A 15057-nucleotide genomic window follows, 5' to 3' on the forward strand; every position below is an offset into this window, starting at 1 on the left:
CTGCACTTTTTGTCACCGCAACGCTTTTCCCCGCTCGGCCTTCCCGCCGCCCTCCCCCCCCCCCCCCCCCCCCCACCGCTGTCCTGACGTTTCGCGTCCTCCCTCTAGTGTTTTTTGTACTTTCTTCCCATTCTTCTTCCCCTTCTCCATTCGCTCCGACACCTCTCACATTTTGCTCACGCGCTTTGTCCTAGTGCGGCCCTGTATGCAAACCTGCATCATGTTTGTGTATGCTTTATCCTGTAGATGATTCATCTGTTTGATTAATGCAGAGTTTTTAGCGTCAAATGGGCCAGTTCTCTAAGGCGCCTGAAACAGCCAACAGACACAGTTGAGGGACAATGGAAGAGAGACTTACCGGGGTTTTTATTTTGTCCCGCTTTCACTCTGGTACTAATAGTTGTAGTCAATACCATATCAGAATTTTGGAATCAACAGATGCTTTACAAAAACAGTGGTGCTACACCCCATTATTCTTAACCTATATCTTAGTCCTCAAAAATAATTTTACAAATTCCAGTATTGTAATGGTTAGCTCTCCACTACAGCGGTGACTCCATTTGTTGGACCGGAATATATCCTAGCTTTAACTAAGGTAATAGCCAAATCATAACTACGTAGCTTGATCAATAGGCAGCAGACAGAATATTGGCCTCGGGCATGGATATGTGTGATGTCCTTAGGTTAGTTAGGTTTAAGTAGTTCTAAGTCTAGGGGACTGCTGACCTCAGATGTTAAGTCCCATAGTGCTCAGAGCCATTTTGAACAGAATATTGGTTTAAGATCCAGAAACAGAAGTATGACAAGCTAATGATGCCGAAGCCGTGTCTGAAGAGAAGTTCTGTTATTCTGTGCTCGAACAGGAAATAGATTAAAGTCAAAGTACGAGTAATGACTAGCCATGGGAGCTTTGAGAAACCCCACACACGTTGGACATAAAGAAACCCCTAAATGTAGACTATGTGGCTAGAGGGCCGAAACCTCACCACATATTATCTTGCAATGCGAAGCGTTGGAGGGCAAAGGACACTGAATATTGTCGTTCACTAATGAAGAAATCGTGTCTTCTAAAGAACTAATAAGGGGTCTTCTACTAGTCTGCAAGGGTACTGGCTGGAAGAAAAGGAGGTTATGTTTAACATCCCGTCAACATCGAGGTCATTAGAGACGGACCACAGGCTCGGACGATGTCAGGGATGGGAAGGAAATCGGCCGTGCTGCTTCAAAAGAACGATTCTGCCATCTGCCTGCAGTGATTTAGAGAAATTACAGGAAACCTAAATGTGGATGGCCGGACGCGAGTTTGAAACGTCATCTTCCCAAATTCCAGCCCTGTGTGCTAACCACAGCGCCACATTGCTCGGTGATTACCGGCTGGCTTTATTATAATCACAGGCAGACATACTGCACAATAATCTCAGTTTCGGTGCGGACAAGGTTGGACTAAGACCACTGTTATTTGTCTCTCTGCACAAATCACTCAGTCAGATTTAACGGTTAAAGCACTAGAATCGTATTTGAAAGAAACATAGTTCAAATCCCAATCCATCCATTTAAAATTAGGTTTTCCGTATTTGCTCTCAATCACATCTGGCGATAGGTAGGATGGCTCCATTACCAAAGATTCTGCTGACTTCTACATGTGTGCTAGTCCAGTGAAGGTAGTCGTGGTGAATGTATAGGGTAGGGAAAACCAACATAGTAATAAAATCAAACCAGGGACTTTGAACGACCGCTTAGAGCCAAAAACTACAGTCGCAGACAGCACCTGTTACACTAAAGAGCTCAGGCTGCTGATGAAGCTGGCTGAAAGTAGTGGTTTCAGTTTAACAGTCGAAGCTAGATAAACTTTAAATTCCTCTCCGTGGTTGATCACGTTAGATGCGACATTTTTGTCATATTTACTGGGCAAAGCTTAATAAATTTTGCCACTAAATCAACAACACTAAAAGTACCGTAATGCTATTAATTTGTTAAGATGATGAACTTTAGTGCAGAAAGAGCACTGCAGTAAGATAACCGACACGAGACACTGTGAGATGGAATGTTATTAATAATTATATCTGAAGGCCACAGTTAATACACAAACGAAATGAAGAACCAATATCATAGCGAGTACAGCAGCAGCGTAGTCGGACAAAACCGTACTGGTCGACACATTCAAACATTTTCGTTTGTCGGAGAAACTTCCGCAAGATCCTCGCTGGTTGGTTGCCGCTCTATGACCGTTGCTGTAAGTTCTCGTTAATACTGCGCGTCCTTTAGGTAATATTATGTTCTGTGTGAACTGATTAGTGTTTCAGTCGGTAAGTCTGCTATAGTTATGAGACAGATGTTACTGTTTCGTTATAATTTGGCGGACTGATTAGCTGATAAGGGCGAATGAACTTCTCGACAAGCAACGTGTCGGTAAGATGAAGCTCGTTTGAGACGCCGATGTGGTTATTTATAGAAATGAGATGATTTTTCTCCACGTTTTGTAACAGTTTCTCACCTAATAGAGGAGAGAAAATGGCGTAATTGCTGGAAATACTTGCCCTAACACATCTCGGTTTCCTCGTCAAGTTTCCACATGAGAATACGCGAACACGTGGTTGCGCCTTGGGCGTATGCATCGTGCAATGCCGTTCCTTTTTTGGTCGTGTCTGAACTTGTCCGGTACAGATGATTACAGTAAAAGCGTCATTTGGAGAACATCTATGTTCATTTGTTACACGACATTTCTGGAATTTATGTAATCTACCATTTTTATAGAGATAATCCTGTAAAACAGCAATTACTTGAACGCTGGTGAAGTTATATCATGAAGCCCGGGAACTTACTTCATTGTTTCGGTTCTGTTGGACTGCCACAAGCCCGTCTGAACAGAAAATTATTATAATTTCGAAACCAATTATGAGAGTTAAATATCGTCAACAAAAGAACTAAACGTGTTACGTAGTAACGGTACGTTAATAAACAACAACCGAACGCCCCTAATGTTCCATCTATGACGATGAATCGCACAAAAACTTACTGTTTAGCTTGAGACTTTTGTTGCCTTTTTCGTCAGGACGGTAACGTCGTTGTCCTAATCATCGTTAATAAATTTAATGACAGTAACAGCAGCCCGTCGCAGATGGTCAGGAAGACAGTTTACGGCGATCATTTTCCGTGTTCGGATCACGAGATAACAGCGCGCACTGCTCTGAACTGAAATCTGTCGACACGTACTCACGTGCCCCAGTAGTTACTACATTTCTGTCGAGTAATACGACGCGTAATATCGTTTTATTTATTTCTTCTTCGAGGACCGATCTGTAGCAAAATGGAAGCTACAATGAGTTTCATTTGCAACACTTAGCTACGCCTTCCAACTACTTCTTTACATAGTCGCCACTCCGACTTAGGCATTTGTCGTAACGCGGTACCAACTTCCCGGTACCCTCGTCATAGAGGGCTGCCGCCTGTGCTTTCAGCCAGTTCTCTACTCTGGTGTGCAGCTAGTATGTGCGAAAATGCTGGTCTCCTAGTCCGGTAAACAGATGAAAATGAGAGGGATGCAATTCCGGGTGGGTGATCACACACTTCCCGCCGAAAGAGCTGTAGAAGCATTTTTGTTTAACTTGCTCTGTGGGGCCGAGGCATTGTAACGAATAAGGACTTTGACTGATGACTATATTCCTCGTCTCTTGTTGTAATTGCCCTTCGTAGACGTTGAAGAGCCACGCTGTATTACGCTGCAGCAATGGTCGTGCCACGTGCCCTGCATTCCACCAACAGAACTCCCTTCTTTGGTTTATTAGGGGAATGAGATTGCCCTTTGTTTCTTCATTTTGTAAATGAACCCATGTCTCGTCACCTGCAACAGCTACGTTAAAAAACACTTCTCCTTCATTATGGTAGCGATGGAGAAACGCTAAGACGGCGACCATTAGGTGTGTTTCGTGATCATAACACTGCATCTTGGGAAACTATCTCGCACAGAATTTGCGGTAATGAGGTCTTTCACTCACGATGTCATAGACAACAGACCTTGAAATTCCGGGAAAGAAATGATTCAACACAGAAACTGAGAACCAACCATTTTCTCGAACCGCCTGATTCACCCACTGAACAAGATCATCGGTTAACACGCTTCGTTTCGTGACGGCCTGCATCATGAACATCTGTACGTCCTGCTTCAAAGATCCGGTTCAGTTGCTGCACCTTGCTGTCAGTCGTGAAAGCTTCACCAGTCACCATCACGAAATTTAATGACAGAACGCAATTCATCCCTGGCGCGGGACTATTTTGCTCTAGGCATGTTTATGTGCTCACTGCGCGCTCAGGGCTGATAATTGTGACATGACACCATCGTTGTGGATACTTCACGCACTGCACCGCACATCTGCGTAAAGCTTCGTCGGATTTTCGCAACAAATCGAACCTTTAAAAAATAATATCTCTCGTATATGCGAAAACATGTTGTAACTGTTTCCATTTATTTTTTATAAGAACTGGATTTTGTTCCTTACCTTCGTTGTGTCTGTGTTGTAATGTGAACCTGAACAATGTAAGTGATGTGCTTACGTAAACGCTATTTCATGGAAAGAGTCGCTAGGTACATCAGCAACTATGTAACTGGTTTACAATTATCTTTTACCTAGAATAATTGCAAACCTATAACTGCAAGTTAAATAAGCTATCCTTCGAAATTCTGTATTTTACAGTGCAATGAACAGTGCTAAAATGCGTTACGTCACAGTACGTGACTTGCAATTCCAATACACGAAACTAACGGATTAGGAATTCTGCTTAAAATTACAAACTGAACTTTGAAAGAACAACTGCCCAAAATGCTTCCATTAAAATGCCCTGTAAATTTACGCAAACAAAGTGACTAAATAAAATTCCGAACATTAAATGATTTTTTTCCGAATGTATCAGTGCGCTGTAGGGGTAAGAATGTCTGCATAAGAAATGCAATCTGAAACGAACTTCACCTAAGCTGACTCTGAAGATAATTTTGAAAGGAACGTTTGACTGTGAATGATCTCACTCTGTCTCAACTATGACGTTAAATTGGCCATATCAAATATTGATGACTTATCTTGTGGCAATGAAAATTCGGCACTGCTCGGAAGTGGGAAATATTGAAATACAGCTCCGCAGCTAAAGAGAAACCTTCCCGACTGCAACTTAGGGATAAACAGCTGCATCATGCACGCCTGACTTTGAATGGCTGCGTTCCGCTCAGTGCAATGTGGGAAACAAAATTCTCGTGAGGAGACGGTGATTGAAACTGAATTTGCTGAAAGAGACTAGGATTCAAAAATTATATTGCGAACTATGGAACTCATTCATTAATTATTATAAGAATCTTTACAAAATTCATTTCCATTTTAAAATAATTACTCTGCTATACGATACGTTAGTGAAGGGGTAGGCTTGAGGTGAAAGTTCAGGGTGGAGCAAATAAAAGTGGCCCGGTGAACAGAGTTCCAGGCTATAAATAAACAAAACAGAACACTGAAAATACAGCACTTACCAGACTATAGGAGATGTTGAAAATAACCATAAATCATGTTTTCGCAGTTTTGGGCCTTGGTCAGCAAGTTGCTGAAGGCGGATCGAAGCTGGAGTGCTGGAATTGCTGCGGTATCAACCGAAATGTTCTGCTGTTGTTCTTGAAAACTAGGTGGCTGTTGCGATACACCTTAGACTTGAGGGCTCTTCAGTCAGATCAGATGATGTTGGTGGCCAACTAGGGTGTGGACCAGACTCACCTCTGCCGGTCAGCTGTACGGGCAGTTGCTCCATCCTGTTGGAAGTAATTGCAGGTCTTTTCCTCCACCGTAATGCTGCGACAAATTCACGTCCAGTCGTGTCCGCTCGTCCGGGCCATTTTTATTTGCGTCGCCCTGTATAGCTCTGAGTGCAAGCCAAGAAAGCAGATAATTCTGCTTAATCTCATCTCGACACTCGAACTAACTGAGCCGAACCAATAAAGCAAAGCATGCTAAATGTTTGCCAATTTAAAACTCGTCGTAAATTACGCACGAGCAACAAATGCGACTACAATATTATCTGAATAATTCGACACTTTTCAATTCAATCTTTACGAAATCGCGTTTCCAAAAGGAAACATCCTCTACGTTTGCATCTCTGCATCCCGCTAGTTATTTCCAGACCGCTCAGCAGCGTGACCAACATCGGACTCCGTCCCTTACTTCTCACTCAGTGCGACATTGGCGACGACAATATTACTTACAACCAAAGATAGCATTGCTTGTAGTCAGAACCTCTGCGGTTTAACACATTGTGTACTGAAGACTTCTATTTGAAAAATATCAAGTGCACAAATCTGATGTATGACACATTAAACAGAAACGAAACTCACATCACTTTCATCGAACACAAAAAAAAAAAAAAACATATAAACCTTACACTGTAACCAGAGTGGCATTGTATTGAGTGCACACTGTTGTCTGTTGTCTGGTGACTCATATTGAGACGAGGTGGTGCAGTGCTTGCATATTCTCTGTTGTGTCACGTTTGGAATGAAGCTGTTTGCTCTTTGTTTGCAGAGGGCCGCGAGTGCGTCAACTGCGGCGCGACGTCGACCCCGCTGTGGCGGCGCGACGGCACGGGCCACTACCTGTGCAACGCCTGCGGCCTCTACTACAAGATGAACGGCCAGAACCGACCGCTCATAAAGCCCAAGAGGAGACTGGTGAGTACCATAGTACATAGCCGGCCCTCGCTTCCTCCAGCGCAGCTGTCTCCGCGCCTGCCCGTGGTCCCGCCACAACCGCAGCAGCTGACAACTAAGCACGTAGGTCAAAAATTACTCAGCCCCAGGAGATGTCACTCCAATACCGTGTAACACCACTTCTTCCTTGATAATTCCCAAAATTGGCTGAGGGGATTCTGTAAGCTGCCCACGCTGTCGTCTCTCATCGATTGCGTCATGTACCGCCCACCTTTGTAGTTGTTTCGCCCACGGAAGACTCGCTGTTTTAGGTACTGCAAAAGTCCATGGCAGGTATTTCCCTTTGCAGTGTTCGCTCGAAAACTGGTTGGAATGGACCTGCATTTGATGATGGCAGCAATTCTTGTTTGGATTAAGCTCGATTGTCGTTGACAACGCCTGACGCTAGATGAGGATCCTTTAACGACTACTGTTCTTACGCCATGTTATATGGTTGGAAGTGGTACATCTTTCTTTTCAGACACATTGGGCAGACCATGTTGGTACACTAACGAATCGGGCAACTTAAATGATTCAAGGTGTGCTAATGGGTATGTCCAAACACGATAAACCCTTTCTGCCATTGGGTGGCATACCCACTTCGAACAACGTCACTGCGTTCTTTCCATACCATCGAGAGGCATATACACTCTGCACACTGGTACCAGCTCTAGGCCAGCGCTCCAAAGCGACCAGTAAGTTCTTTCAAGGGCTACTGTTCTATCGGGTAAACCTATCGTTTTAATCAGAGCGCGTCAAAAAGGTTTCAGTTTGGAAGTGATTTGTGTTAAATCCAGACTGATGAAGACTTGTCTGATATCGTGTCGTTTTTTACTTTCTGTGACCTAGAGTTCTTTATATAGCAAAATTCTTCTAGACAATCGATCGCCATAAACTGGAAAACTGGATCAGTATTTCAGCAGCTGTTAAAAGACGCTTTTATCAAGGTATGTCATAAACTAGTCGGTGCCGAAAGACCTGTGTAGTAAGGCTGTTCGCAAACCGGATTTTTGTTTCAGTTAGACTGCCACAAATACACAGCAGTTCTTTACTAGATATCGTACTATTGAAGACTTTTCGCCCTTGCTTTCCTCTAACTTTTCACCATACGTACGGTTTACAGTATAACTTATTTTCCCCAGATCTTACCATATTTTGACAAGGACAATGTAAAGCAATGTGAATCTTGATGCTAACTGTAAGCTTCCAATGTCTTTGCTACCAGCAGGAACCACGATACGAACAGCCAGCCCTTGCAAAAATACCTTATTAGGCTCGGCCGTAAACACTGCATTTCTAAGCAAGCAACGCCAACCAGTTGGCAAGCACCTGAAGTTCAAGACAAACCTCCAGTCTGCATCAAAAGACGTGTAACTGGCAGTCACACCAAAGCATTCACAAGTTATCTAATTTTCGAATGGAAGAAACAGAGGGGTGTAAAAGTGACAGTTCAATACAAAGACCGGAAAACGAAACTTTGATTGCTGGGGCACAAGAGAAGACGACACAATCGTTGTATTTCGAGTATAGTGGACTTTATAAATTACATTCTAATTTATTTAGAAGACACACAGAATAACATTCATGAGTCCCACACACACGCTCAAGAAAGGACTACAAACGGTGATTTCCGATTTCCGTGGCAATCACACTAAGTGGACAACACAGATCTTAGGAACTTAAAGTATCATGCTGGTTTAAAAAGTGTGATATAGTAGCTTTTGATATCTCATGACTAAATGGTATAATGTGAGGAACTGCAGAAATTATGATACTACTTCGCGTGCGAAAAAGCTCCTTTTGAGGACTTAGCACCGCGGTTGTACCACCACATAGAACACAGGCTGGGGCAGCTCCGTCATAGCTGGCTTGTGCGACCCGCCTCGCATTGCTTATTTGTTATTCATTCACACAGGTCGCACTGTCCTGCTTTTTTTCCTAGGCGCTGATTTGCTTACTAATCTGTTTTCCCTGCGCACTAATTACGCCGCGAACGATTTGCAATCAATAAGCGTGACCTCGCTCTCCTTCGACTAGAGAACAATGAGCGTTGTCGACTAGAACATACGAGCGGCTAATATTTCGCTGACGGAGAATGCTTAATGGGCAGTGGGCGCAGTCTGTACGAGCTTCAATCAGGAACGAGACTTACATTAGTAAACACCTGGTTTGGTGCAAGCATTTGAAATACGCCTGGACAGCAGCAGCCAAGGAATCCGCGAGTAAAGGTATGAGATTAGTGATTACGAAAAGTACTAATGTATTCAACATGAGCATCGTTACGATAAAAACTGACTGCGAAGGTCTGATACTTGCCTGTACATTCGTAATAGAAAAATTCTTCACTAATTGCTTGTTTTTCTATAATGGCATACAGAAACTCTACTTCAACGAAAGTTTCAAGAAAATTATTCTCTTTATATTTTGAATTTACAACAAGTTCTCGTCTATGAATCGCTAATGTTCACGTTTCATGCAATTTTGTAACTTTCAAAAATGAAATTTCTCTACATGTGATAACAAATTACACGGAAGATTAACGTCTCAAACTCATTTAAATTGAGGCAACCCTATCACACTGAAGAGCCATTTATCCTTCCTTCCGTGACAGACTCCACCAAGTTTGGTACTCGGTTGGCAATATGGTTTCTCGTTTCGTCATCGCCATTGTCATCGGGATAGTCATATTTGCATAACTCGCCAACTATTGTTACAAAAATTGTCGATTTTCCTTTGATCAAAGTGGAAATAGCAATGCCCTTAAGGATTTTTCATATTAGAAGAACCTTTACCGTGAAATTTAGAAACTTTTCTTGATGTTGTGTTTGTTCACATCCGTTAATATCAGCCAGACTGTAGGCTTTCACAGTAACTTGTGTATTTACTTTCAGTTATTTACTACGAGTGACAGTTTTAAGTTGTTTTACAGCGTGTATGATCCTATCGCTTAACCCACGAAATCCATATGTGGATCAGTATAATCGCTCTAACTGCTCCCTGAAAAAGACTACGTGTTCGGAGCGATTTGTGGTCATCAGTATTGCTTAAAGGTTTCCTATTTCTTCTCTTGAACGACGTTATTAAGTTTTTCGAGAGTGCCTCATCTCTTTCCTATTACTTCTGCCTATATTTCTCAGAGCATATAACTTCGTTTACCTAACATTACAGTCCCTTCTATTTTCTTTTAACCATGAGTATTCAACTTTTACCTGGGACTAACTTTCGCAATCCACCATTCGCACCCATTAAGCTGTATGTTTTGCAGGTGCTTCTAGGAAAGCTGTATGCAGTTCTCAGTACTGAACTGTTCCAAAACCAAAATTTCGTCCCTAATCAACGTCTCGTTTTACTTCGCATTACCAGTCGCCTACTCTGTATTTGATCAGGCGTTTCTTGTTTAGATTTTTATTATTGCTACACGTTTCGAGCTGAAAATCCGCATAACAGGAAAATATCGCAACACAAAAGTTTGTCCTGGTAGTAATAAAGTAGTTATTGTATGATGTTTTCTTTTCGAGACAGGCAGGATTAATAAAAATCTAAGCAAGAAAACAACCAATTGTGACATTAGGGGTTGTTGTAAATCACATTTATTGATTTACCGTTACGGCTGAAATCGGGCACCATGCTTGTAATTCACTCCACTCAATAGACAACTCCGAAGGAATCGAAGACAAATAATAGTTTATATCAGTAAACCACATGTACAAATATATGGGCTACTAGGGTTCAACAGATCAATGCATTAATGCATCTTGAAAATAATGTTTCTCGGTGGTTTAATAAATCGTATTCCGGCGGGCGACAGAAAACAAAATTTTTGAGGTGCTGACAAGAAAATCTCTTAATTCAAATACAAGAATAGACCAACTTTACAAAATAGATACTTCAAAATTAAGAAGGACGAAAGAGAAATTTGAGGAAAACTGGTCTGTTTTCGTAGCTAGCTATCCTTTTTCTTTACGTAATTTACTCAGAAGCACTTTTTTGTCTTAATATTGCTGACCTTTCGATCCGCAGTCGCTAATGTCACTATGTTGTATTACTAATATTTTTCCATGCTTTTCGCATGAATTAATAATAAAACATCATCAAAAGAAATTTGTATTGGTCTTACTGCGTACTTTTACTTGAGCTTTCTTCGTTATTAGCAGTTGTCGACAATTACACAAAATGAGTACATTTTCTCAAAACGTCTTTGTTCTTAACCTGTATGCTGATAGATGTCTAATGTTTATGTTTAAATGTTATTCGTAGCATAATAACGAGGTGAATAGTAGTGTATACTGTTTGTGGCGTGTAGCAACGAATGTCCATAGAATTTAAAGTAAAACTGTAGTTACTTGGGCAGTAAACCAAGCACTCACATAGTGCAAGAACAATACGCTTTGCCACTGGAAACGATTTTACAAACTTTGAAGGACGTTTTTGGTTATGAAATTGAGGAGTAACTTGAATGGAAAAATGTGAATGGTGTTCATTCAGTTGCATATAGATGCACGCTCAAAACCGTCAGTATGGAACCCTCTTTTATGCGTGTGGCTTCCGACATTTGCAATGTATGACACCCATCTACGTATTCTGCGGCGAGGGTGACACAGCTCTCTCTCCATCGAATAGGAGCCCGCGAAATGAAGCCGTCGCTCCGGCTGACGTCAGTGGCAGACCGGCCGCGGGCTAAAACGGGTTTTTGGCACAAAAGATGCGAGCGGTCGCCATGTTGGCGCGCTGTGCCCGCAGCGCGTGCGCGAACGGCTGGCGGCAGTTTGGCGCTGCCCGCAGCCCCCGGGGCAGAGTTGCGTCTTTTTGTCGCGCGATTGTTATCGCCGCCGCGAGTGGAGCGGCAATAATAACAAAAGCCGAGCGCCGCGCTCTGCAGCGGGAGCGCGGATGCGCAGCCCGGAGAGGGGCGCGGCGGGACTTCCCCGGAGCACGGTATCTGCGCGTTCCATCTTCAAAAGTAGGTTTTAAAAAATTCAACTCAGGGAGCAGATGGGGACCATGGGCGGTTCCGTGGGGGGGAAAGGGTCGCCGCAGGGGGAGTGAGAGAGAGAGAGAGAGAGAGAGAGAGAGAGAGAGAGAGAGAGAGAGAGAGATTCTGCTATTGTCAGGGAGAAGGACTCCTCCCTTTTGGTACGTGTTCTTTCTCCGCCTTTATTTTTTAAGGGAAAAAGAGGGAATGAATGAGAGTAAGGTGGGTAGAGGAGAGATGGAGAGGGGGCAGCGCCCCTCGTGTGGCCGTGCTGTGTACGGGTCATTGTGTGCGGGCACAGGACCCTGTTGGTCCCCCCCTAACCAGCCCGACGGACATGCAACTTCCTTTTCACTCGCTATGCAGAGGGGAAAAGGCTACAGTAACTTAAAGCTTTTCAAATTGTGTATAGCAATGAGGGAGATAAGAAGTGGATGGCACTGCACCCCCCTCCTCCCCTTCTCTCTCTCTCTCTCTCTCTCTCTCTCTCTCTCTCTCTCCCCTCCCCCTCTTCCCACCTTCCGACCTCTACCACTCGCCCCCCCTCCCCCCACCAGCCATCCTACCGTCTCTGTCTGACCTGAAAAGAATAGAAGGACAAAAATGCCCTTTTGATAGTACACAATGCATAATAGCTTAGAGAATGAATATGTTAGGGGCGTGCTGTGGTTTTATTTCTGTGAAGCCGTGTTTGTACGTGTGTACTCATGTAACGACGTGTGTGTGTGTGTGTGTGTGTGTGTGTGTGTGCGTGCTGTTCAACCGGACACGCCCGCCCAGCACCGTTCTTCGTTCCACCAATCGCGACCAAAGGGATTGTTGTTGGTGTGCGCTGCTGAATGGTGGCCCCGTCTCTCTTCCCTCCTCTGCCCCCCCCCCCCCCCCCCACTCACCGGTGACGAGTCCCATGGGGTGCCCATGGAGCTGGCAGGGGCCCATTATGGCAGCCGGCCGCCTGGTGGGTAATTAGCCTAATGCCGCGCCGGGCCGTGATGAGATGAGATGGCGCGACTAGGCGCTCTGAATGGCGCGGGCCCGCGTGACTGCTACAAACGCCGCCCGTCACTCCACAGGCGTCCGGGGCGCGGCGCGCCGTGCAGCTGTCGCCAGTGTCTACCCTCACCACATCCGTAATCCTCTTTCTTTCGATTGGTTCTGAAGGAGCAGTATTCAAATCCCCGTCCAGATATTCCATTTAATGATCTTTCGGGGTTTCAGCCGGATGCCTCGACAATCTTGGCACAATATTTCACCTGACAACCATTCAGTCATTTTCCAGTAAGATTCACACTGAAAACTGTTGTTGCAAGTTGCTATCCTTTCTACAAAAATTGGTACGGTGGCGCATGTGCCTAGGCTACCGCTTCACGACCTGCCTCTATCGAGTTCAGCGCCGACCTTCATATATCGAAATGTAGTAATTCTGCACACAGTTCGCCCAGCGGCGGGCCCACGGAATTAAAATTCGTAGATCAAATTAATACAACTAATTGTTCGTTGACTTGTCATTAGGCATGGAGTTTTGTCTGTCTGAAGATACAATGCGACTCTGAAGACAAAGTTAAAGGTCATTATGGAAGGCCAAATAACCTTTATTGAATGCTCTACTGCACTTGCAAGTGACAGAAATACGTGACACTACTTTTCAAGGAGCGAAAGGCTATTTACAATTTGTGCAGAAACCAGATGGCAGTTATAAGAGTCGAGGGACATGAAAGGGAGGAAGTTGTTGGGAAGGGAGTAAGACAGGGTTGTAGCCTCTCCCCGATGTTATTCAATCTGTATATTGAGCAAGCAGTAAAGGAAACAAAAGAAAAATTCGGAGTAGGTATTAAAATCCAGGGAGAAGGTTCGCCGATGACGTTGTAATTCTGTCAGAGACAGCAAAGGGCTTGCAAGAGCAGTTGAATGGAATGGATAGTGTCTTGAAAAGAGGATATAAGATGAACATCAACAAAAGGAAAATGAGGATAATGGAATGTAGTCGAATTAAGTCGGGTGATGCTGAGGTAATTAGATTAGGAAATGAGACACTTAAAGTAGTAAAGGAGTTTCGCTATTTGGGGAGCAAAATAACTGATCCATGGTCGAAGTAGAGGGGATATAAAATGTAGACTGGCAATGGTAAGGAAAGCGTTTCTGAAGAAGAAAAATTTGTTAACATCGAGTATAGATTTAAATGTCAGGAAGTCGTTTCTGAAAGTATTTGTTTGGAGTGTAGCCATGTATGGAAGTGAAACATGGACGATAAATAGTTTGGACAAGAAGAGAATAGAAGCTTTCGAAATGTGGTGCTACTGAAGAATACTGAAGATAAGGTGGATAGATCACGTAACTAATGAGGAGGTATTGAATAGGATTGGGTAGAACAGAAGTTTGTGGCACAACTTGACTAGAAGAAGAGATCGGTTGGTAGGACATGTTTTGAGGCATCAAGGGATCACAAATTTAGCATTGGAGGGCAGCGTGGAGGGTAAAAATCGTAGAGGGAGACCAAGAGATGAATACACTAAGCAGATTCAGAAGGATGTAGGCTGCAGTAGGTACTGGGAGATGAATAAGCTTGCACAGGATAGAGTAGCATGGAGAGCTGCATCAAACCAGTCTCTGGCCTGTATACCACAACAACAACACAACAACTTTTCAACATAGTAGCTGTAAAGAACGGGTCGAGCGTTCTGCCGAGCATTCAGCTCCTCGCCGATACGAATCCACTCCCTTGTTACGGATCCGTCCGAGAACATCTGTGTGAAACTCATCGTCGTAAAATTTGCGAATGAGTTCCTCGATTACCTGAACACTGTCGTCTGTGGCCGATAACTCTCCTTCCACACCCGCGTCACGCACGTCTCTGCTGTACAGATCAAAATGTTGGCCTCGTTTCGCAGCGACTGGACGCGACACCGCATTTGTTGAGAATAAAACAACAGTGTACAGTACCCAGCCACGGTTGACCTGGCGCGTTGCTAGAGACGGACATGGCGATCATGTTCCACACACCTTTCGTGCATTGTGCATATCGTTTGGCCCATGTAACCTTTGCCATATCGACATGGCATTTTGTACATTCCAGTCGCTACAAACTCAGATCATACTTTACAGAACCGAGGAGGCCACAGATGTTTCTAGGTCACCAGAAGATGGTTTCCTTAAGGATTCTGCCTAATTTAGACGAAATCTTGTCCAGATATGAACGGAACTCTACGTACGCTGGAACATCCGCTTAGAAAAATTTATAAATGACAGTGATGGAAAACCTCTACGTTATTTGATATTCAAACAGCTGAGCAAAACTGAACGTACTCAGACATTTTTCTCTTTACTTATTCTGATCAACACTAAACTGACACACAATATTTTTTTTTAGCGCAAC

The 15057-nt window shown here is 43.7% G+C and overlaps 1 protein-coding gene across 4 annotated transcripts in view; it reads left to right on the top strand.

Moving 5' to 3' along the window:
- Positions 1-15057, top strand: part of LOC126353381 (endothelial transcription factor GATA-2-like) — a 569668-nt gene that overhangs the window by 238821 nt on the left and 315790 nt on the right. For 3 of the 4 annotated variants that reach the window (XM_050002759.1, XM_050002762.1, XM_050002760.1), the window contains exon 3: positions 6549-6690. In XM_050002759.1, coding sequence (XP_049858716.1) covers positions 6549-6690 — 142 coding nt within the window. Of the gene's footprint in view, positions 1-6548; positions 6695-15057 lie in introns of all 4 variants that reach the window. The other variant, XM_050002761.1, reaches the window with a different exon arrangement.

Source organism: Schistocerca gregaria, chromosome 1 (genome assembly GCF_023897955.1).
Source record: "Schistocerca gregaria isolate iqSchGreg1 chromosome 1, iqSchGreg1.2, whole genome shotgun sequence".
Lineage (NCBI taxonomy): Eukaryota > Metazoa > Arthropoda > Insecta > Orthoptera > Acrididae > Schistocerca > Schistocerca gregaria.